Here is a 25,139-nt window from a genome sequence, read left to right as displayed (position 1 = left end):
AGGTAAAGACTAAACAAGTATATTTAGATGAACAGAGCAAGCTCATTCTTCTGTGTGGAAGTTCATTTCAAAGACTTTAATGATGTTTCGATAATGAGGAATGAAACTTATCCTAAAATATATATAAGCAGTTTGAAGAAGCAAAGAGAAATATTACCTTCTTTTTGGCAAAAAGCATTGATACATAAAAATTTGTGAGGGAAGTGGGAAGAATGTTTTAATGTTAAGAGAATTTCAGAATTGTTCTAAAATAAAACCACTGTATTGGATGAATTACGTACCATTACATGTCTTCCAGTAACAAGGTATAGAGCATTACATTGCCTGAAGTAATTAACCATGACAATAAAAAATATTTAAGATTAAAATAATCTTTTTTTTTTTTAGGTTTTGGATGTTTTGTGTTCTCTCTGTGTTTGTCATGGAGTAGCTGTGCGGTCTAATCAACATCTAATCTGTGATAATCTCCTGCCAGGAAGAGATCTTCTCTTACAGACACGCCTTGTCAACCATGTGAGCAGGTACAAAGAAAAGGAAAAAAAAAATCATCTCTATCTATGAACAAAGAAAAAAACCCCAACTTGTGCTTAAAAGAAGTAGTCAATACAGAAAATCTCTTTTACTCCCAAAACTTTTGTTATGATTTTTTATTTTCACTTCTTTACACTTTGCCGTAGTGATTAAATTAGAAACGTGGGTCAGAGAGAGCTGTCACAAGCTATAGCTGCCCTAAACTGTTTTAAATCTGCAAAGCTCTAGTCTCTTCTGAAGATTATGGTCTAGATCTAGCTGTACATTCGAAGTATTGTCAACTGATGTCCTGTGATTGCCTTTATATTTATGGTCTTGTGAGGATTTCTTAATCACCTTTGGTCCAAATTAGGAATTTACTGCCAAACACCTTCATCAGTGCCTAGAATATTTAGAGTGCCTTCACCCTTCCTTCCAGTGACACATTTTTAGAAGCTGCCTTCAAGCAGATATTTATAACATAATGAAGCTAGTATCATCCTAAATTGGTAAAGTATAATTTACAAATATTATTAAGTAAATGTTTTTCCTAAATTCAAATTCATGCTGAGGCCAAAGAATGTGGCCTTGGGTGAAGATCTGTGGGATCTTCTTCTGTCTCAAACTTGTTTAGTTTTAAAAGTCTCAATCATTGCTTGAGAATGAAAATTGAAATACAGAAATAGTACTTATAATTCAGAGTCCATAGGATTTACTAGATGCTGAAAACCATAAAAAACCCACACTGTATATTATAAGGAGGCTATTTAAAGGTAAAGGTTCTGCGGAACTGATTGTCTCTCTTGACTTGGCATTGGTGGGGCCACACCTGGAATAATGTGTTCAGTTTTGGACCCCTGACTACAAGGAGGGCTGTGAGGTGCTGGAGTGTGTCCAGCACCCAGCAATGGAGCAATGTGTTCCCTGGCAATGGAGCTGGGGAAGGATCTGGAGCACAAGTCTTATGATGAGTATCTGAGGAAACTGGTTTGTTTACTCTGGAGAAGAGTAGGCTCAGGAGAGATCTTATCACTCTCTACAACTCCCTGAGAGGACGCTGTGGTCAGCTGGTGGTCAGACCCTTCTCCCGAGCAGCCAGTGACAGGACTAGAGGACATAGCTCCAAGCTGCACCAGGAGAGGAATGGACAGCAGGAAGAAGTTTTTCATGGAAGAGGTGGTTAAGCATTGGAACAGGCTGCCCAGGGAAGTGATGGAGTCATCATACGCTGTAGTGTTCAAGAAATTATAGGACATGGCACTTAGTGCTGTGGTTTAGTTGTCATGAAGATATTTGAGCAAAGGTTGGACTTGACGATCATGCAGGTACTTTCCAGCCTCAGGGATTCTGCAATTTGTGTTTGAGCTTCCAGGATGACTTTGGATCTTACAAGGAATACAGACTTGTCTTTCCCAAATAAGGTGGTAGAAAAAGCAAATTAGTTGTTCCATATTTTTGCTTCTCATTAGAAAGGTAAGAATGAGAAGATTCTTATTCTTGCAGGTATAAGGAGAAAATGTTTTCTTCAAAAGTCAATAATACCAAGGAATCATTAAAGAAATTTAGTGTTAGATGAAGACGTGTATTCCTTGATCCAAAATTTTTGTCAAAAGAACTTTTTAAGGTATTACTGGAACTTTTGAAGATACTGCTTTTTAACATACTTTTTCATGGAAAATTCTGTCCATAAACCTCTTTTGAACAAGAGAAATTTGGTTGATGAGGCTGATTAAATTGTGAAGTCTGGGCAAAAGTATAATAAGGTGCTACTCTGTTCAGGCTGAAAAGATTAAATTGATGATCTTGCTAATAATTTACAAATAATAGAAATTTTCTGGAAGATAGATTTGTCAAACACATTTTGTTTCTAACTGCATTAAATTTTTGACTTGGAGCAATGTGAATAGTATCTTTACTTAGACATTTGGCAAAAGACAACCCATATGCTTCTAGAAGGACAGTGTATTCATCTTACCTGATAAAATTTGTCATTTCATAAGCAACCAGATAAGTAGAGTCTGCTTTTACACTGACTTGTATTTAACCACCCATACCAGCCTTTTTTCCTCCCCCTGCATTCCCTCTACCAGAAAATCTACTGGGACTAGCTTAGAGCTACATTTTTGTTGATTAGTGAGCATAAATGGAGAAAGAAAATATTTATACAAGTAATAACCCAATCTAGTGAAGGAATGTGAAGACTACATACACTCAGTATAGAAGTTTTAAAGATGTTTTGCAATATGGGTAACCAACCATTGAAGAAATATAGCTAGTATTGATTTTGGATGCTTCTATGCTCTATGGTTTTAATTCAAGATTGAATGTCTTTCTTAGTACAAAGCTGACACAGAAATGACTGCCTGGAGACAGATTTTTTTTTTTTTTTTTTGTATGAGAGTCTATATTCAATATTATCCCCAAAAATCAGATTAGAAAAGCATAGGATATTTTCCTTTTTTTTTTCTCCCTCCTGACCTTTAGATATGACTCTACATATTGCTCTTCAGCTAGATATTGAATAAGTACAGTAGTAGCTTGCCTTTTTTTAAGTAGTCCTGTGAAGTAGTGTAAAACCAGTAACTGTAGGAACATCACATTGATATTAAGGATTTCTACAACCACTGCAAATTACTGAATTATACAGGACTTGGAAAAAATGAGGAAGGGGTACAAGAGAATTTTGAAATACAATGACTCTTCACTTTTGTATTCTTTAAAATGTTATTCTCTTGAACGGATAATCAGTGTTACAGAATGCAGTTTGCTATGTAAAATTAAGCCTGCAATGTGTACTTACTACGCTTGTGTTGGTACCCGGTGAATAGCTGTGATTTTTTTTTTCAGTATTTAATATCCACTAATTGTACAAACACATAAAACAATTACTATTGGGATCTGAATGAGGATAGTGTTTCAGTTACTGAAGCACATTTTTAAAAAAAAATTTAAAATGTATAGGCCATTTTTCACCAGAATAAATAACTATATATACTGCCTTCTTGGACCTAAGGTCTAAGATGCTGCCTAGAGGGTGCCTCAACTTGTCCAGAGCACAGATTGCTATCCATTGTTACTCTTCTCATGGGGGCATAAATGGCACAGCAAGCTGGAACCTCGATAGAATCAACAAAGAATAAAGCTTTGGGAGTGCAAATGAAAAGTATTAGAGCTGAAGCTACCCCTTTTTTCCATTTTTCCAGTTAGGGAAACAGGTGCAGTCAGGAGACACATGGAAAAGCCAAACGGTAATGGGTACAAGTATCTCCTGGGGAAATTTTGATTGGAGAAAAGAGTAACATTTTTCAGAATGAGAAGAATCATTAATTGGAATAATCTTGCTTGGGGAAATGGTGGATTACCCAACACTGGACATGTATAAGATTCAGCATGACAGTGTGCTGGGCCATCTTGTCCTGACTGTGCTTTTGTCAAGAGAGTATGCACCAGATGGTTCTTGCAATCTTTTCCTACCTGGTAATCTGTGTGTTTACGTGAAGTAAAATTACTTCTGTTGTTTTAATCGCACAAAACTAGCTTGAAATTTGAGTCAATGAAAAGTACACAGCAGCTCATCTTGTCCTTGAGATAAGATTTTAATAACTACTTTTCTTCTTTCTGTTTAAGCATGCGACCCAACATCTTCTTAGGGATTAGTGAAGGCTCGGCCCAGTACAGAAAATGGTACTATGAACTGATGGTGGACCATCTAGAGCCCTTTGTGACTGCAGAATCAACTCACCTACGAGTGGGCTGGGCTTCAACAGAAGGCTACTCACCCTACCCAGGGGGAGGAGCGGAATGGGGAGGAAATGGTGTTGGTGATGACCTATATTCCTATGGATTTGATGGTCTACATCTGTGGTCAGGTATTCTCTTGGGTATTTTGTGGTTGTTGATTATTTGTGTTTAAACATTGTGATTGTGTTTGCAATCTCAGTGAATTTGGTTTCAACAGCAGCAAAGTGAATAATTTATTTCAGCTGACACTTGGAACATACGGAAACAGTACCCTATATCAGAATATGATTTAAACTGACAATGTCCATTAAAAAAAATTGGTTTGTTTGAAGTAATGCAGGTAGACTAATAATTTACATTTCAGCCTGGGATTTTGGAGGGTGGGTGGATAGGAGACTGTGTGCTCATGGTAACTATGAAAATTTTATTTAAAACTTCACAGCTGGAAAAATTGAAGTATGACAGTCATCTGGATTTGTAATTCCTGTGTGGTAGTATAAGAACAGTCTGACAGATTTAAGTAACAGGACTCTTCTTTTTGATTTTTGGTTTGTTTTTCTTTTTCAAGCCAGATTTTTATTATGAGTCTTTAGGAGTTCAGAGATACTTTAGAGGTGAAGAAGATTTTTAAATATGTTTTTTGCCATACATTTAAAACAATATATTTTTTTATGTAGTGATGTTTTATTTGCATATATTAAGACTGATTACTGCAAAACTTGCAGAATCGCATTCCTAGCTTTCATATGATGTATTTGCTCAGGTATTCATTTTAAAATGTTCTTGGCTTACCTAAAATCTAATCATTAATAGTAATTCATGCATGAAGATTCTAGTGTTACAGAAAGCTGAACTCAGTATCTAAAGCATTTTTATTTGCTTTTGATTCTGCAAATACCTTATTGTCTCTTCAGACTGGGTTAGCTCAGCAAAATCAGAATAATGATAGCTTGTTCTCTTTTTTCTTAATATTTTTGACAAGTTTGGACTTGTGAAAAGATTCCCAGATAGCATTTATATTGTGTAGTCCTACACTTAGACAGTCCTGAACTTCTTGAAAGGAGATTTTACTGTGATTTCACTTTGCTGAGAAGATTTTTTTCTCTTGATTTTTCAGAGATTATTGGGTAGTGGTGAAGTAGAGAACATCCTGGAAACTGGGAAAGGCTCCTTGGATTGGCAGTTTTTTCCACCATAAAGTTACGAGCAGGTTTTCTAAAGCTCCTTAGCTGACAAGAGAGATAATTTAGTGAGTCAGCTGCATCATCCAAAGTTTTTGCAGTTTTGAGGCATTGTAGCTTGATACTTGGAAAATAATATAGTTTTACATTTCAAAAGAACATTCCAATCAGAATAGCAATAGATTTTATTAATAAATAATAGCATATCAACTGGAGTGGCATCTTAGGAAAGAAGCTGCTACTTAGCCTCTCATGTGTAGCGAGAATTTCTTTGGAACAATGATGCATAATTAATGGTATCATTTCAAGTGTCGTGACTGAGTTTGACAGAAAAAGTATTATTACAGAAGAACCTGAAAATAATGAGCTAACCAAGATAGCTTTTGTACTTAAGGTCACTTTTAGGGAGGAGACAAAGGATTACTGTAAATAAAAATTATTTTTGTACTCATTACAAACTTTCCAGCCAGAAATGTAACAACAGAAAAAATGAGCAGTTTTTTGTGGTTCTCAAGTCCTGTCAAAAAAAATAGGTGAGACCACAAATGTATCTCCAATTTTTTTAATCTGTTATGGATGTGGCTGGTAGATTTGAAAAGATTTGTGTCATCTTTCTTTGTTGATAATATTGTGTAACACATACATACCTCAAAAAACATGGAAGAACTTCAAGTTGTTGCATATTGAAAATCATAGCCTTTTTTTGCTTCCACAATCCCAGGCTGCATTTTGATAAGTTCTCCAATGGCATTTTAAGAATAACTTTTTTACCATTAAATATTTACTGTATTTACTGAATAGCAACCATAATTTCTGCCCCCAAGTTTCTGTTCTCGACCAAGCCTGTATGAGAATCACATATAATTTACATTTGGTTCTTCAGTCCTGAAATAACCTATTGTGGAGAAGTGGAACTCATAGATCCTTAAAGTCTGGGGCCAGAAAAGGCATTTGGATCATTTGCTCTACTGTATATTCATCAATGACCAATACATATTTCTGTTAGCAGTCATCTTTGCATTGATCTCCAGAACCTATATTTGGCAAAATGTTAGTGTCTAAAAGGCATCTGGTCTGAAGTAGTATTCTTTAAGTGGATGAAATATCCACTCTTCATTGGTAGCTTTTTAGTGTTTTGTTATCCCTGCTATTAAATAATTGTCCATTTCTGTGATTTATTTTATACTAACTTTCAGCTGTGATATTTTCATCTGGCAGCATCACAAAGTCATTTTTCATATATAGAGTTTTGAAAGTGTTGGTATTTTATTTTTCCTCAGGGGTTGGGGAGATATGTGCATGAAAATTCACTTGTAGAAAAATTACTGAGATTTCATTATTTCTGCTTCTGATAAAACCATATGCCTTCAGCTTCATCCTGGAAATGAAGTGCTAGTTAAGTCTTTCATGTTTACAAAAGTTGGACGCCCTAGTTAAAAAGTTAGTGCTCTGTTCTTAGTATGCATTAGGAAGTATCTCTTGCAGACAGTGCATAAGTTATTTTTGGAAAACATATGTAGACCTGTTTTCAAACATATTCCATGTTTTTCAAAAATTTTGTACTGTAGTTGGCAGTATATTTCAGACACAATAATTTTCTATTTCTAAATTCTACAGCTTGTATCTCTTGGGAAGCAGGTGTGCTTGTATAAACTTGGTGTAAGATAGGATAATCCTCTAGAAATCATAGAAACTGATTAAAATACTTATTACTGAATATATATACCTTCAAAATGCAGATGTCTTTGTATATTGCTGAAAAACTCGGGTTTGCAGTTTAGTGATGAAACTGAATAGTATAATCTCATACAAGTTTGGAAGAGTACCATGATGTGGCCATTAACAGGGAGTACCTAATTTTCCATAAATAATTCAAAGTGAGATAGTTTTCTTTGTCTAAATAATGAAGCATTCTTTAGAAAAGTATACTACATTTCATATTAGGTACTAATGGCTGTAATGTGAGGAATAAAATGTAGTTTTCTCAGTTTTGCGTGTTTATATGGATATCAGTAATTATTCTCACATTAAATTTAATTGAGTTATATTATTTATGATTGAAATAGCTGTGTTGATATGACTGTATGCTGCTATTCACTATATTGCAAGCTTAAAACCAGATCTTGGGTGTCATAGGTTAGATATTTGTGTATTAATGTGTTTGTGCTCTAAAGTGATGTTTTTCTCTTTTATAGGCTTCTGTGAAAACCAGTGTGGTTTTTGTAAGTTTCACTAAATGTGCCTCTGTTACTTCCATAGGTTGTGTAGCACGAACAGTAAATTCTCCCAACCAGCATCTATTAAGAACTGATGATGTTATTAGCTGCTGTTTGGACCTGAGTGCCCCCAGCATCTCTTTCCGAATAAATGGTCAGCCAGTTCAAGGAATGTTTGAAAACTTCAACATAGATGGCCTCTTCTTCCCAGTTGTCAGCTTCTCTGCAGGAATAAAGTTAGCATCCCATGGAGTTGTTTTTTTAGCACACCAGTGTATTCTGGTGGTTTGCAGACATATATTAGAAACAGCTTCTTAATAATTTCTTTGCTGACACATTGCTATACATTCACTCCAGGGCAGCACTTTGCATCGGCCTTTGATATTAAAAACATATTTTCCCTAATTCACCTGTTATGAGGTAGTAAATAATGTTAAAATATGCATTGTCTGCACTTACCTTAGTCATACACTTTTCTGCAGCATGAGTTAAAACTAATTCAGTCTGTATTCTGGTTTTTTATACTATTTCAAGTCACACTTGAGGTGCCAAACATCTGCTTCCATGTAATTTTAGACAATAATATTAAAAAAGATTGCGTGGTGTTCTAGTGGGAAGAACAACATTATCAGGACTGGCAAAGGTGAAGGCTGAAAGCTGATCGCTGTTGGAGGTGGAGCAACATTCTCTGAGGGATCATTCAAAGGATACCATAGAAGCTAAAAGTTGTCACACAGAGCACACACCCATCTCTTACTCCAGATGCAAAATACATTCCTTTAGACTTTGCTTTTGATAGTACAGGAGATAAAATGTAGTAAAATCATAGATCTCCATACTACAAAATGCAACACTATAAACCTGCATGCTTTATTTCTGTTATCAGAGATATTATTCACAGATGTTATTTGTGTTCTGCATGCAGTTTTTAAGTGTGTGCTGGTATAGCATTAACAAAAATCTTGTAAAATACTGAGTAAACAGAAAAGACAAAATTCTTCTGGTTTAAGTCTAGTCTTTGGGTGTTTTTTAATTCCCTCTCGATGGCAATGTTCTAGGAAGATTTTTCAGTATTATGCCATGACTGTGTCACGTTGGTATTATGTCATTGCTACTCCATTATTATCTCCTTGATGGAATTTTTCAGAAAGACCGTGACATGTTTACCATTTTGTCATTAATAACAGACTCCCCTGAGTCTCTATTAATACAACAAATAAAAGTTTTAGGGAAGGAAATTCAGGAGTTTTTTAATTGTGTCCTGAAGATTTAGCATTTTGTGAGAGAAAAGAAAGAACCAGAGGGTTTAGGTTCATTTCTCAAATGAAATTGAATGGAGAACTCTTCAATGGAGAGAGTTCTGAAGTTCTCCAATTGATTACTCAGAGTTTTAATCTCTGCCTTTTGAGACTCAAAAGGCTGCTTCTTACTTTATAGGTGTGCAGAGTAAACTGATAGTTCTCTCTCTCAAAGATTATTGGTCTTGTGATTTAAAATGCCTTCAGTGAAGTAAAATTAACTAGAAAAAAGAATCGTTTACTTTTTCTGTGTTTTCTTGACCTCCTACATCATAAACCAGCAGCAGTTAGAAAAAATTGAACTGTAAACAATGAAAAGAAGCTGCAACATTGACATTTTTCCTACTTTCCCCCCCCTTTTTAAAATAACATTTAATATTCTTTAGGCTTAGAGACTGATTAGGCTTTCCTCCAGAGGTGTCTTGGTTATCTAAAGTAATTCTGATACTTACAGGGTTCGTTTCTTGCTTGGAGGTCGCCATGGAGAGTTCAAGTTTCTTCCTCCACCTGGATATGCTCCATGCTTTGAAGCTGTCCTACCAAAAGAGAGGCTGAAAGTGGAGAACAGCCGAGAGTACAAACAGGATCGTAGCTACACAAGAGACCTGTTGGGTCCCACTGTCTCTCTCTCACAAGCAGCTTTCACTCCAGTTCCTGTAGATACTAGCCAGGTATGGCAATGGAAAGATTGCACTTTCCTTTTTAAACACACACATATTACATGCCTATTTTACTTAATTTGGTTGAATTTGCACCTTGTCCCAAACTTGTTTTCTCTTGGGATTTATTGAGATCTGGTTTGTATGAAGTTCGTCTGTTATGGAATTTTGGTGGCATGTCAAGCAACTTATTTGTAATAGCCTCTTCCTCTCTTATCTCTTCTCTGTTTAGATTGTTTTGCCTCCCCACCTGGAAAGGATTAGAGAAAAATTAGCAGAGAACATCCATGAACTTTGGGTTATGAATAAGATTGAACTTGGCTGGCAGTATGGACCAGTACGTACCTTCCAACTTAATTTTCTGTTAATTGCATTGTATTATTCAGTACATTGGTTTCAATGTACTGATGGAACTGCATTTTTCATCATCCCCCCCCACCAAAATTAGTAAGGTTTTAAACACCTTCCTACCAAAAGCATGTGGAAACCAATGGCACTTGGGCATTTCTGAACAAAAATTCTGGTATTAAAGCTATTTGGTACTGAAATTTTCAGTCTAACTGTCCACACAGAATGAACATAGTGAGTTTTTCACCTCCTATTTGTTCCTGGAGCAAGATGTTCAACTGACTGGGGGAATAAGCCAATGAAAGCAGTTTTTTTGGTTCTCTTTACATGTGCTGACTGACATTACTCTTTTAAAGTCCCAAATAAGTATTGTCTGTAGGAAATTCCATTAAAACTGATTTTTGCTTTCCTTTTCTCCACTTCTTCAGTCTCATGTCTGTATTAGGTGCTGTATGTAACTATTTTCTTGTCTCTTTCCTACTTTTGATGGAGTACAAAAAAAAAATTATTTCAAAATTTAATCAGTAAAAAATTATTATGCTTGTTATTTGTTTCCCAAGTGCTGCTTTATGAAAAATTATTGCTGTGAAGAGTACATAGAAACATACTGTATGTACTAGATATAAGTGTAAAAACATGTATGTATTCTGTTTTTGTTACTAAAAAGATTTTGGGCTTCTGAGGAGTTCACATTACAGGTTTAAGGTATTTATTTGGTTTAGCATACAGCAGTACTTAAAAATATATGATTTACAGAGAAGATCTCTAGATTTTGTTGTAGTTAATTTCCCCACCAAACCTTAGTTAAATTAATGTGTCAAAATATTTTAATTGTAGTGTAATCATACCAGCTGTGCAGCAATCTGCAGGAACTCTTAGTGTTCCATTACATATTGAGAGTCTAATTGTAGAGTTGAACACTATTTAAACCATATATGATAAGTACCAAGTGATAAAGTTATGTTCAAAATGAAAATAAGTGTTAAATCTTCTAAATTACCTTGCTTTAATGCATTGTGGCAGGATGCTCTCTCTTTAGCATCCTGATACAGTATATGCTGATAATTTTCTGGAGGTTGATTTCATACTGGTTCCTCACAAATGATTTTATCAGTTTCACAGAATACCGAGAGTTAGAAGGCAACCACAAGGATCAAGTCCAACTCCTGACCCTGCACAGCACCTTTCCCAAGGGTCACACCCTGTGCCCAAGAGTGTTGTCCAAACACTTCTTTAGGTCTGTCAGGCTTGGTGCTGTGACCACTTCCCTGAGGAGCCTGTCCCAGTGCCCAGCCACCCTCTGGGTGAAGAACCTTTTTCTAATATCCCACATAAACCTCCCCTGACACAACTTCAGGCCATTCCTATGGGTCCTGCCACTGGCACTACAGACAAGAAATCACTGCCTGCCCCCTCCTCTTCTCCTCATGAGGAAGCTGTAACTGCAATTGGGTCTCCCCTCAGTCTCCTCCAGGCTGAACAGACCAAGTGACCTCAGCTGCTCCTTAAATTCCTTCCCCTCAAGCCTTTCACCATCTCCATTGCCCTCCTTTGTGCACTCCCTAACAGTGCCATGACTTTTTCTGGGTTGTGGCACCCAGAACTGTCCCCAGCACTCGAGGTGAGGCTGTCCCAGTGCAGAGCAGAGTGGGACAATCCCCTCCCTTGCCTGGCTGAGGATGCTGTGCCTGAAGTCCCCAGGCCAAGGCTGCCCTCCTGGCTGGCAGGGCACTTCTGATTCATCTCCAGCTTTCCAAAGACCAGGAACTCCCAGGTCCCTCTCCCTGGCACTGCTTTCCAGTGTCTCATTCCCTGGTCTGTCTGTACATCCAGGGTTGCCACACCCCAGGCCTAGAATCCAGGGCTTTCCCTTGTTGAACTTCATGGGGTTGGTGATTTCCCAAGCCTGTAATTTGTCCAGGTCTCCCCGCAGGGCCTCCCTGCCCTCCAGGGAGTCAACAGCTCCTCCCAGTTTTGCATTGGCTGCATTTTAGCCTCTGTTGCCAGTTCTAGTTATCTGAATTCATGCACTGCAATTACTGAGTAGTGGGGGAAGGCATGGCACAGAAATTAGGTTGTTTAGATGCACACAAGTCCTCTAATATTATATTTTGTCTTTTTAGTTCAGAGCAAGATGCATTGCATGTAGTAGCTAGTGGTATTTTTTCACCGTCTAAAAGTTTAAGGGCTAATAGACAGACTTTTTAAATGGTCCTCCAGATTATCAAAAATTTCTGCTGTAGACTTTTCTATTCTTCCTACATATCTGCATCATCAGATGTGTACATTGTATCACCAAAGTGATACCCACTATTGCATGTCCTGTTACTATGGTGTTCTATGCATATAACAAAGTAAAATATCAAGTTAATGTAGAAAAATTATTTAACTCTGAATATGTGTGCTATTGAAATAATCGGATGCATCTGCATATCTTTGTTTCTGTTCAATGTCACTGCACATTTAAAACCAGCCACAAAAATTAAGAATCGATGCATGAGTTCTGCCACTAATGTAATTTACAAGGCAGTAGATTTTTATTTTGTTCTCAGAAAAAAACCAGGACACTACAAGGTAACCCACAAAAGATGTTAGCTATATGATATAATTATTATGCATTGTAGTTGTAGGACAGAAATACTGTCAGTAGGGGAAATAAATTAATTTGGATTTCTGAGGAAAATACCTGACATCCAAGACTTAAATTAGCTGTACACAGATCTAAACTCAGAGACTATACTCATTTTTTTTTTAATATACAGATTACCAAAAATCTTAGGAATCTGTAAATAAACATTTTCAGTGCTAGTAAAAGACATTTCTCATTTAATCATCTATTAAATTTTTTGAGTAGTTTGACAGTTGAATTGCCTGTGTTTTCTGTCCTAAGAACATTAATCAGATCAAATCAAGATAAATACCCCCTGGAGACTATAACAATTTTTCAGTCCAAAACATAAATAAATGACTGCTGTTCAATTTGAGAATTATGTGCTTGGATTAAAATGCAAAAAATATGTTACTCAGCAATGTTATAGAGAAATGTGATTTTTTTCATGTTAAATAAACTAGATTAAGTAGTAGTGTAAATATCAATTTTGAAAAATTATAACAATTAGGCTTTTTAACTTCAACTGTTGGCATTCAGTTTTCCAGCAGAATTATCTGATTGATCAAAAATCATTAATGTTATTTTCCAATAACTTCCACTTTGCACCATTAAAGGTTGATATAAATGGTGAACCTGTGGTCCATATAAGATTGACACGAAAATATTACTTTGCAGATGTTAACAATTGCATTGGGGACTTTTAGGTACTATTTTCAAATGAATGTATTTTATCAAGCCTTTGTAGATGTTGTTAGCTGAACGCTAGCATGAGATGGTAAGCTGAGAGCTATAGAATGCTTCATTATCAGTGCCTTTCTAGGTTATGGCAAGTGTTAGATTAAAACTGTGTAAAGTAGAGGAGGTTGAAAATGTTTTTGATTTGCAAGTTTATAAAATACAGGATTTTGTGAATTGTAGTCTGTATGTCTCTCCTATCACTACACTAAAAGTAAATTCATGTTCCACTCATATGTGACTTCCTAACAGTCATATTCTGCTTCTATGTACTAGAAATAACTTAGAAACAAAGATTTTCAGAATTAAGGTATTGGGAAGATTTCTTTTACATTATTATTTTCATTGAGTAAGGATTTCAGTACTATCTATTTCAATGTATTTATACAAACTAGATGTAGAATTTTTGAAACATGGGGCTGAAGATGAGGTGGTATTTTATGGCTGTATGTTAAAACAGTATAGATTGCACTGTTCTTGAACTTTGCATATTTCCTGTGAACATCTGTATAATAGTGTGTACAAATTTGCATTTATTCCACTTGAGATATGCAAATCTAAAGTTTATTTGCGAATGCAAATTCTGCCTTGCTTGAACACTGGTCATGCTCTGAGAATACAGAATACTTTCTGTTTCAAGGTGTTGTCCAGTTTGAGTAGTTCTAACAGGATCAGCTTTAAGTACTTTGTTGATTGGACTGCTTTTAAATTTCTTTAATTTTTGAGGCATGTTAAGCTTATTTTTTTTACTTTTTTCTCAGGTTAGAGATGACAACAAAAGGCAACACCCATGCTTAGTGGAGTTCTCAAAATTGCCGGAGCAGGAAAGAAATTATAACTTGCAAATGTCACTTGAAACACTGAAGTAAGTTGCTTGAACTTGAAATTTATAGTTAGAGTTTTGTAGGAGATGAAGTTTCCAGAATTATACATTGACATGCAAATTAAAATTTGATTTGTAGAAGAAGGTAATAATAAGCAAATGAGAGAGTGAGATACATTAATGAATTATGTATTTGGCACTGAAAATTACTTTGATAGTCTTTTTAGAATTATTGTGATAATGCTGAATGTGAAATAAAAATTCAGAGTTTTCATCTAGGAGGAAAGAGATTAGATCCAAGGTTTAAAAAAAAATCTTTACTTTTTCTTTGGTTTTATTCAATGTAGTTAATTCTTTCAATTTTCTTTATTGATATAGCACACTTTGACACTCAGTAGATATTTAAATTAAGAACTTTGCTTCAGGACCCCTTGCTGCTATTTCTGTGTCAGTGTGCATATTGCCACAGAGCAAACAGTAGCAGGCATTCCCTCCTTTTGTGGATGAGTGGTTAGATGTGTGAATGTCATGGAAGCTCCCCAGTGGGAATGCTAGAAAATTTCAGTGGGACGTTAAAGGTTTTGTTGAAATAATCTAGTTTTCTGGTTTACAAAGATACAAATCCTCACCTCAGCTTTGTCGGTCAAGGAGGTGTGAGTTCTTACTTTGCTGTGAATTAACTGAAAAATCTATTAGTGAAGTAATTTCTTCCACATGTAGGATTGCATGTAGCCAATGTATAGAAATATTTCTCAAACTGATAAATGCTCGATGGTAGATGTGGTTCTCCAGTCATCCATACTTGAAATCTATTCTTTCTTTTTTCTTTTTTTTTTCCCCTGTTAGAATATAGTTGCTTTTTACTATTCAGAGAGATTACAAGGGATGAATGTCTGCATGTGATATTACTTTTCTGTGAAAATTTATCCTATATTATAAAAATCCTTGCCAGGTAAACTGATAGTGCAATATAGTATTTATACTCCTAAGAAAAGGACTTTATAGCCTCATAGTAGAAAGCTATGTAGAATACTCCTAGAACTTCTTGCAGATTTCTTTTCAGGCCAGCTTCTCTGTACTATTTACTGATCTACCATTCCCACAGTAAATAAATTACTCAGTGTGAAACTGAGTACTTAGGGTCATATTTATGACCCTGAGTGCTGAACAGTTTCTGGAGGGGTACCTTGCCATTATTTAGAGGTAAAGCATTCAGAGACAAATTGTACTGGAAACAAGAAAAGAAGTTCACATTTTCTATGGGTAGATATTAGAATTAAAAGGAAAGTTTTTGAGCATTTCCCATCAGCAGAGCAATGTGCTAAGGATTCAGAATAGATTCTTCCTTTCTAGTTAATGAAACTATAAAAGATGATGTCATTAACTTTCACTATGGTTGGATATTTTCCTAGAATACTCTATATAATAAGGCTCAAACAGCAGTAAAATCATGCTCTCATAATTAAATGCACACTGCCAATGTTCCACTGAGTATTGAACAAATTTAATGAATCCTTAGATGATTACTGGATCAGTATCCAGTGCTTATCTCATCTAACCCTGTAAAAAATCTCCAAGTTTTTGTTTTATAAACATACAAGTTATGGATTACTCTTTTTAAAATTAGTTTTATTGCTTCCTTGAGAAAGAATCTTTCTATTAAATGGATAATATCCAAAATATAAAGCATTCAGTCCTACTACGTGCTTTAAAATTTGTATACTTACTGAACTAAGTTTTCCTTACCTCCTTGTATCAGTCCTTGTTTTGTGATAAATGAAATTCTAATTTTGTAGTATTGAGTTGTATTTATCATGTAGACATCTGTTGTGCAGGGATTAGGAGCTTCTTGCTCAGTTTGTTTCTACATGCTTGAAAATGTGGAAAAATCAATGCACTAATCAGTTCTAGGTGACCCATAGATGATGACTTGAATTGTAACTTACCTTGACTTTTTCTTTACTAGATGTGTCTAGTCTACTAGCTGTCAATCTTGACACGAGGAAAAAGGGGGAAAAGGAAAGAAAATTTTATTTTAAAACTTCTAATCATTATCTTTACATTTTGCATCAAATTGCATACTTGAAATGGTTGCAAAACATGGAGAAGAATGCTGACTGTAATTTTGTTTTCCTTTGTGGTTTGTTGTCAGTTTTGCTGCCAGATGAGAGAGTTAGAAATCAAGGAAGATCTAAGTCATATTATCTGATACAACATTTCTTTTCCATATATTGGTATCTTTGTATATTTTAAGTAAGATTGGATACTTTCATGAGCTATATACTGTAGGAAATGTCAAGAGGCAGGAATGAGTTGCCTCTGAAAATGTCGAGATTAAAATACGCTTGTTCATACTGTTTCTGCACATGCTTATATATATGTTTTAGAGTTTGGTCTTGCATATTTTTCTGGTTGTTCTTATTTATTGTTTTGTGACTGGCTTTCCCATTTCTGTGTATTTACTCTGTCTTGTGTGATAATTACATCTACCATTGTGATGATGAGAGCTACATTCAGCCACTTTTGATTTTCTTGTTTAGGTTTGAAGTACTTTAATTTCAGAAATAACTTTTGTATTTCAGATTCTGCCAGTATAGTCTGTCATTTTATCCTCCTGTGGCACTCTTATTTGAATTTGTTTTGTTTGGGTAGAGATAATTCCTGGCTTACATTACAGGAAAATTAGGGTTACCAGAGGTTAGCTCGTCTGTACTGCATTTCACTATTACATATGTTCTCCTACTTAGGCTGGTGATAGCTGCATAGGAATCGTGTACTATTTATGCCAGTTGAAATGTAGCTGCATGGAATATTCTTAGCAGATAGTGTGTTTTGCAGGAAGGGGCCACTGGATATTAGTTTCCTCATTTCTGATTTTACTATCTAATTTTAAATCAGGGTTCGCAGTCCATAGCAGTAGGACTTACTTCATGTAGCTAGCACTGAAAATATGCTGTAAGAATCTCCTTGAAAGGAACAATTAATCTGCCAAAATATATAATGTTAGAAGAGTATTTATGCTCTTTTTTCCCCCTGTTAGTTCAAGAGCAGTAAATATAGTTGGAGCATGATGAGAAAATACCATTTTAGCTAGTGGCAAGAGCAAATAAAAACCTTGTTCGACACCTTTCTTCCACTTCAGGAAAATTTGGAATGGAGTCCAAGGTATTTACACCTGTGATTTCTTCTGTAATCAGTTTCTTTCAAAGATATGGTTTATCACCCTCAGGTTTTGAGAAAATTCTCATCTGACTCCAAAGTTAAGTTTCTGACTTTTGTCTAGATTTCTGTTAATTTCAATGTCAGTGTTTTATCAATGCACCTAGACTAAACAAAGACTTATAAGCCAACATTGAATATAGATGCAGGAACAAATAATTAATAATTTACAGTAGCAAAACATATAAAGATGTAGGTATGAAGCAGTATGAGTGAGACTGTAAGCCATATGAGTATAAAGCAGAAATAATATTTCAAGGGCAGTCTTCAAACTGATACCTCATAGATGAAATATGCTGTATGATAGTTCCATTTTGAAGTACCTGACTCATATTTTTACTAAATTTTTTGGAACATCTTGTGGCATTTTTTTAGCACTATCAGAAAGCTTACTATGTATACAAAAAGGCTGGTGTTGATCTTTCCATATTACACTGTAATAATTTCTACAAGTCTAATTTGTTTTATAGTTCCATTTATAGGCACTATAGTGTGCCTATAAACAGTAGGAACTCTAAATATCAGAACATTATCAGTAATTAATCTCTGATTTCTGTGCCGTAGAACCCTGCTGGCATTAGGCTGCCATGTTGGAATTGCTGATGAACGTGCTGAAGAAAAAGTGAAAAAAATGAAACTTCCAAAGAAGTAAGTTCAGTGTGTTTTCTTGTTAGGCAGTGTGAATTAAGTGAATTCTATTTTAACAATTCAGTATTTACATTGCTAGTTGTATTAGTTCTTGGGCATGCATGTACTTGCATGAATTCTCAGGAATTTTCAGCAATTTTCACATACCATAATTCACAGTTTTTCTTCCAGATATTTGCCACCTAATGTGTCACCTAGACAAATTTTGGGTTTTTTTGTTCTGTGTTGTAATGTCTGACAATCTTATGTGTTTATTTTATATCTTGTGCATATCACAGAGACTTTGCAAAGAATTTTTACAGTAAATTTGCCAATGTATTTTATGGTGCTGCAGATATTTAAAGGTGACCCTTTTGAAAGTTCTCAAATGGCCATGACTTGAGGTGTAGAGAACTGGTGCAATCACCTGACTTTTTTCTGAGTGATCTGTTGGCATCAGCTTTGGTAGGACTGGGCTTAGCCTGGAATGGTATAGTGGCCTCCACTACCACAGCTCTGAAAACAGCTGTCATGGCCCAGCCAAGTTGCCCTGGCTTCCTAGCACCAGTATGCACACACAGAGTTTGGGCATAAAGAACCTGAGAACTTGGACACAGTTGAGATAATGGAACTTTAGTTTCCTATGCCTATCTGATAGCCCTACTGCCCAACATACACTTGAGCCCAGGGGATGAAGGAAGATTATATAATATGTAAAACGTCAGAAAGGTAAGAGCCACAGTTTTACTAGGAGAGAACTTCTGCATGATCTGTTACTCCTGAATTTAAGACAGTAATTTAGTTTCCTTGTTTATGACTCAGAGCAATGGTAAATGCTGGTTGCCGACTTCCTGCCACCAGTAGGAACTCATTGCTCTTCACAGGAATGCGTTCTGTGCAGAAGCAGCTGTTCCTCTGGGATTGCATATCTCCATTATTCGCTGCAATCCTTCACTGACCCATACCTTTGCATTACATGCAGTCCCTGAGGCCAGTGTAACAACCTCCAGCATGTTTAATTAAAGCATGTCGTCTTTCTTCCTTTTGTGAACCAAAAGCCTGGGCCTCCTTCTGGCAAGATCCCTGCAGGCTTTTAGGTAATACTTTACTACAAGGTAGCTGTAAGAATCTGGACCATCAAGCCTTTGATATCTACCACACTGCACAGATTTACATACCATTGATACTACAGTTTCAGAATCCCTGATGTGGTGGCTTTGCCAGAATGAATGGGAAGAAAAGCAGGGTATTAATTTAAGTTACTCCCCCAAACTATTCTTCAGTTTCAGTATGCCAAAATAACCCTCTATCTCTCAAAGAAGAAAATATATCTAGGGCCTTCTGTATTTTTGTTCTGAATTTCCTGGGTAGAAGTATATGTGTATTTGCAAGATTGTTTAAGTGAATCAAATTTCCTGCTTTTGAGAAACTGTAGCTAAATCTCAAGTCTGAAGAAATTATACTTTCTAATATAAGAAATCTAATAATGTTGAGACTTTTTAATGTCATTAACCATCATAACTGTAGAAACCTGAAGTCATACCATACATACAAAGTTAGAATTTTGATACCTCACGTATAATGGATTGAAAAAAAAACTAGCAAAAAGGAAAGGAAAACATTGTGGCTGTATTCATAAAAGCTTGTGCAGGGAGCGTGACTGGAAAGAGCACAGTAATTGCCAACCTGACAAGTGTGCTAATTTCATATGTTCACTGTTTCCATTACTGTCTTGTTTTACTTATCTCACTGAAGTGACTTCACAGAAACCTGATGAGAGGTAACTGTGAGGGCAGTGAACTCCTCTGGGGGCCTGCTGTAATAGCAACCTGCAGATTGGGAACTATGTGGATGGCTGATTTTGGAATGATCTTGAATTGTTGTTTTCTAGCTTAAACTTTTTCTTTTTATTGTGGTAATTTTGAAGGAAGATTCAAACTCTTATTTATAGATGTAATCCCTCTTAAATACCTGCTTGTTTTAAATTATTATTTTCAACAAATAATTTGTTTAACTGTGATTTAAAATAGTTGTTACAGAAGAGAATTAATTAAGATGGGTAAAGGATTTGAATATTTTAGGATATAAATAGGGATAAATACTGTTTAATTTTATGGGTTTTTCTTTGTCAGTACAAATAAAGAAAATTGCCAAATTGTGTAGAAAATAATTGAGTGATTATTTAAACTAGCCATTCTTTATACACCCCAGGGTGTAAAATTTCAGTGAGAGAATGCTGTTGCTTATTTTCCACAGACTCCTTTTGTTTCAACCAAAATAGTACTTTGTATGCTGAAGGAGAAATAGAATCATAGAATCACTTAGGTTGGAAAAGACTATAATGCTTTATGTCTTCTAGTGAAGGTTTGCTCATAAGTGAAGTAGGAGATTTCTGTAATTAATGGGAAGGGAATAACTTTACACAAGTAGCATTCCTAGGAGTGCTAAAAAAAGTTAGCTGCCATATCTATTCTAAGTCATACTTAAAAATTTGCTCCTGCGATTTGAAGAGTTAAGGTATGAATTGTTATGAAGACATTTTAAGGTGGATTTCAAAACTGGTCTTGAGTCAGCCATTTGACCTGCTCTGTCTCTTAGCATCCCTTTATACAACAGGAAGAATATATTTTCTCATTTCAGTAGGAAGTAGATAGAATTTAATAAATATTGTCATCTGTTCAGAGGTAGAAATAAGCATTTAGATAAACAGCATCTTAATCTAATACGTTGAATATGTGGTATTACTAAAATACTGTAAAAACATTTTTAGTTTAGACTATTTTGGATAGCTTTCATTACCAGTTACTTCATCCCATTGAGATGCAATTAGCTTGAAACAGAACCAAAATAAAAAACAAATCAGTAATCAAAACTACATTTTCATTCTTTATGTTCAAAGGCAGATATAATTTTTATATAGATATGTTGCATAGATGATATTTCTTTCTTTTGTGGTTTCTCTTAGGTTTTTTTCCTTGCTGAAAAGTAACTGCAAGTTCTGCTTTTATTCAACAGCTATCAGTTGTTGAGTGGATATAAGCCAGCACCCATGGATCTGAGTTTTATCAAACTGACCCCCTCACAAGAAGCTATGGTGGATAAACTAGCAGAGAATGCTCACAATGTGTGGGCAAGGGACCGTATAAGGCAAGGCTGGACATATGGCATCCAGCAGGTAAGTGCTAACTTCAGTAACTTAAAACAACACTTATCTATTGAGATATTTCACAGCCAAATGGAAATAATGGTGACACACAGTCAGGAAGAAACAGCTAGTGAATGCAGGTTTGTCAGTCAAAGAAAAAAATACGTAATTTAAAACAATCTTGCTAAATAGCAGTATGATACTTTTTTACAAGCAGTATTAAAAAACGTGGTGGTGTATCCTTGTATGCTATTTAAATCTCAGGGTGAGAAAATTGCATGCAGGAAGCTAACATGCTCCAGTATTTTAGGAAATGTAAATATTGACTTCCACTAGGGAAATAATTTAAATGTTTGCAGTTCCAGGAATTGAATAACATTGTTTATCCAGGAAAATCAGAATGTAAACTTCTAGTAATAACTTTGCTAATATGTTGTATTTCTGGCAGAAGCTGTGTTTAACTGAGAATAGTTAAGTCAGTCTCAAAGTTCCAGTCCTACTTTAGTTGTTCTGCTCCAGTGAATGTGAATATTATTTGGTAGTTATCCCAATGTGCTACAAGGGAGAGAGTAAGAATAAAGCATGGTGGATTATTTAAAGCAAAACTCAGGTTCTTTGGTTCTTAAACACCCAAAACCAGTCAATTGTGTATACCATGAGCCTAATTTAGTATTTTCCAAGACAGTTTCTACGTCAGTTTTCTCTTAAGATTTTCTATTCTTTTTGTGATTGGTTTTGAATTTTATATATAGAAAGATCTCTTCACTTGTGTTAATAAATGTGTGGTAGCATTTCACCGTGAAATTTTAGGGCAATTTACCCCTTAGGGAAAAAAAAAAGTGTTTTCATAGTTTTGTGCTGAGCATGAAAGATTATTATTTTTGCAAAAATGACATACAGCTGTTTTGTAGGTATATACCCCTCTCCTTGTTTTTGATAAAAATTTGAGTTATACTTTTTAGTGGCACATATGTCAAATTTTGTTCTTCTACAGAACCAAAATTCATTCTATTTGCAAAATTTTGTGTAAAACAAGAAAATAATCTGCGCTTTTATATATTAAGCTCTTCACCTCATCATATACAGGTATGATTATGTGACAAAATATGCTGCATATCTGCATTTCAGTGTTGTTCATTATAGTATCTTACTATGAAGCTGTCATGTGTTACTCTGTAAGCTATTTAGGAAATCTATGTTCTGTGTTGGGGTCTAGACAGACTGAGTAAATTGAGTAAATTCTTCTGTTTGCTCATTGGAATATATGTATATTCTCTACTAGGAAAACACTGAAGACAATTCAGTGTTTGTGCAACTCCCCTGTATTCCCCAGGATCAAAATTTTTCCCTAATACTGCGTCTTTTAGTAAAAGGTGGCCTTTGAAATGCTGCTAACATTTCTGATGGAACATGAATCATGAGAAGGGTTGGAAGTGATGGTTTTCTGTTGTCAGGTTAGGGGGAGGGGATTAATTAGTTTTGAAATCAATATTTCAATCCTGTGTTTATGGAGTCAGTGCACAATTCATTTCTAGAATGAAAAACTGTATGTTCAAAACAAATATTTCTGATATATAAAGGAAGGCACTCAAGAATTTATACCATGTCTCTCATATTTTTTATTCTTCCAAAAGCCAATTATTTTCAATACAGGACCTTGCCAGCTGGGAACTTTGAAATGAATGAAAGTTGGGAAATTGTTACAACTGTGATAGAAACTTGACATAGCCCAAAATTAAATTTAGTTTTGCAACAGAATTTATTGGTTAAGAAAAAGTTAAGAAGTTTCTGGAATCAAATGAATTTCTTAGCTAATTATATTTCTAACTAGCTTTGGGAAAATCTAATCTTATGACTCACATCTAGTGAATAAATTTTCTTAGATCTTGAAGACAATTTAACCTACCCTTTGTATTAGTGTATCTTTGGAAAAAACCCCACAAATAATTTTGCTGTATTTATTGGAGTGAATTTACAGCTAAATTACATGTTTTCTGAATTAGTGAGGTATTAAGCAGGAAAGTCAGTTAAATGTCAAAGACTTTTCCCAATGTTACTGGTTTGGGAATAATACATAAAAGATGTAATGGGAGTGGGTGGCAATGAAAAAATGTCTTCTTTACATCTTCACAATAGTTTTATTATATGCTGTCTTTATGTGTGTTTTGGTGTGCCTGTTGATATAGGAGGTTTTGCGTTTGATGAGGTGTGATCTGATAGTTATAAGCCATTAGTTTTACTGTGGCTCCCAAAAGGCCGTGGATTTGCTCAAGTCCACAACTTGGGTTTTAAAAAATACCCCAAAACCCAAAAAACATTGATCAGACAAATCTAGTATGGGATATAACCTAAAATTAAACACTTCAGAAGAATCATAAAGTGCTGTGCTTTGGGAGAGAGACTAAACTGACTGTTGAACCAAAGATGTTGTAGCCCTGTGAGGAGACATTTTTGAGCCTCACTGGGAGAAAGCAGAGGGGGAAAAGGAGGACTGTGATCTACTCAGTGAACAGCTCTCTCTATTTTATCTACTGACTCCTAAAATAGTTTCCTGAGGGAAACTCTGGGAGCTCTGGCCTATCCTAGACTCCCTTCCTAATAAATGTCCTGCTTGCTGGATGACAAAGTTTAACGTGAAAACTAAATCTCTGTTCACTGATTAAAATTTATAGTCTGTTGTGAGAAAATTCATGGCAGCTAGAGGTTTTATTTAAAACCCCTTAGCCTTGTAATTACCAAGTGGTACATTGCCCATTTTTCAAGAATTTTAAAAGATTGACTCCATAACCTCAAAGATGTCTGACTAGACAAATAGGATTTTGTATCTTCATCCATTCTGATGGCCAAGGACAAGTTTCTGTATAAAAACGTTATTAGAATGGTAGCCCCTTCTTAAGTTTTCAGATATTTTTTGAGTGGTCCATGTGTATCAAGCTCTGATTTTGACTACTGGGTTATGCTCTGAAAGAGTCTTAGACAAATGCTTCAGCTCTAAATCTTGACTGGGCTTAGGTATATATGACAAGTATTTAGCTGTTCTTCCTTATCAAGGCAAAGACAGTTATGGTCATGCAGAGAAGAGTCTGGAGAATTTACAGCTAAAAAGCTTAAGTGCCTATGAAACTGATCACATTTGGAGTTGGAAAGACGATTAATTGGGCTTTTGTAGTCCTGAATGCTTATGCTTTAAACATCCAAGAAATTTTTTACTGTCTAAGGACTTTTGTGTGCTGAGTTGTGCACTGTTGTTGAGAATGCAGTGTAGTGAGCAGTGTCATAGTTCTGCTTTCAGCCAAGTATGATTGTAATTGTGGATGAGAGCTCAGAAATATTCATGACCTTCAGGAAGCAGATTTGCAAGGTCAACAGTATACTTCCTAATTCCTGGCAGACAAGTTATGACAGTCTCATGGGTAATTAAACAGGTAGATTATGACCTTTTGCAACAATAGTATGTCTTGCAGAAGGTGCCCTGCTATGGATATTAATATTGATTTGTTCTTAATTCTGTAATCTTTCTCTTTTCAAATATTTCTTCTGGAAAAAAGACCAATAGCTGAGTTTCAGGAGTGCTTGCCATATACAGATAACAAACACCATTTATTAAAACCCACAAGAAGAGAGCAGAAGAGCAAGTTGCTCCTCGCTGGGTGCAGTGCAGAGATGCCTCTCATTTAGCTGGCATACATGTTACATGGAAGCTGCCAGCTCTAGGTGTTGTCCACACTGCCTCATGCTTCTGCTTGACTCCAGTGGGTTTATTTCATGGGCTACATTTTGTCATCCTGTCATATTACTGTGACATGCTTCAGTACTGGAGTGATACAGTGACATGATGTTGTGCTGTATAATACTATAAACAGATCTTGCAGAGCTGTAAAATAGTTTCTTAAGGGAAAGAAGCTTACAGATGTTTTAAGGTAGATGAACTGAACAGCAGTTGTGCTGTGGCTGTAGGATGAATTGAATAATCTAGTAGGTCTGTTCAATATGAGAGCCTCATCATTTTGGGATTATATAAAATGA

General features: G+C 35.5%; 1 protein-coding gene across 6 annotated transcripts in view; it reads left to right on the top strand.

Moving 5' to 3' along the window:
* Positions 1–25,139, top strand: part of RYR2 (ryanodine receptor 2) — a 380,824-nt gene that overhangs the window by 204,985 nt on the left and 150,700 nt on the right. For all 6 annotated transcript variants that reach the window (XM_064413752.1, XM_064413749.1, XM_064413751.1 and 3 more), the window contains 8 exons: positions 388–521; positions 4,138–4,379; positions 7,692–7,884; positions 9,401–9,617; positions 9,838–9,942; positions 14,061–14,164; positions 17,906–17,989; positions 20,984–21,143. In XM_064413752.1, coding sequence (XP_064269822.1) covers positions 388–521; positions 4,138–4,379; positions 7,692–7,884; positions 9,401–9,617; positions 9,838–9,942; positions 14,061–14,164; positions 17,906–17,989; positions 20,984–21,143 — 1,239 coding nt within the window. The remainder of the gene's footprint in view (positions 1–387; positions 522–4,137; positions 4,380–7,691; positions 7,885–9,400; positions 9,618–9,837; positions 9,943–14,060; positions 14,165–17,905; positions 17,990–20,983; positions 21,144–25,139) is intronic.

This window comes from Passer domesticus, chromosome 3, assembly GCF_036417665.1.
Source record: "Passer domesticus isolate bPasDom1 chromosome 3, bPasDom1.hap1, whole genome shotgun sequence".
NCBI lineage: Eukaryota > Metazoa > Chordata > Aves > Passeriformes > Passeridae > Passer > Passer domesticus.
This window is presented reverse-complemented; position numbering and strand designations above follow the sequence as displayed.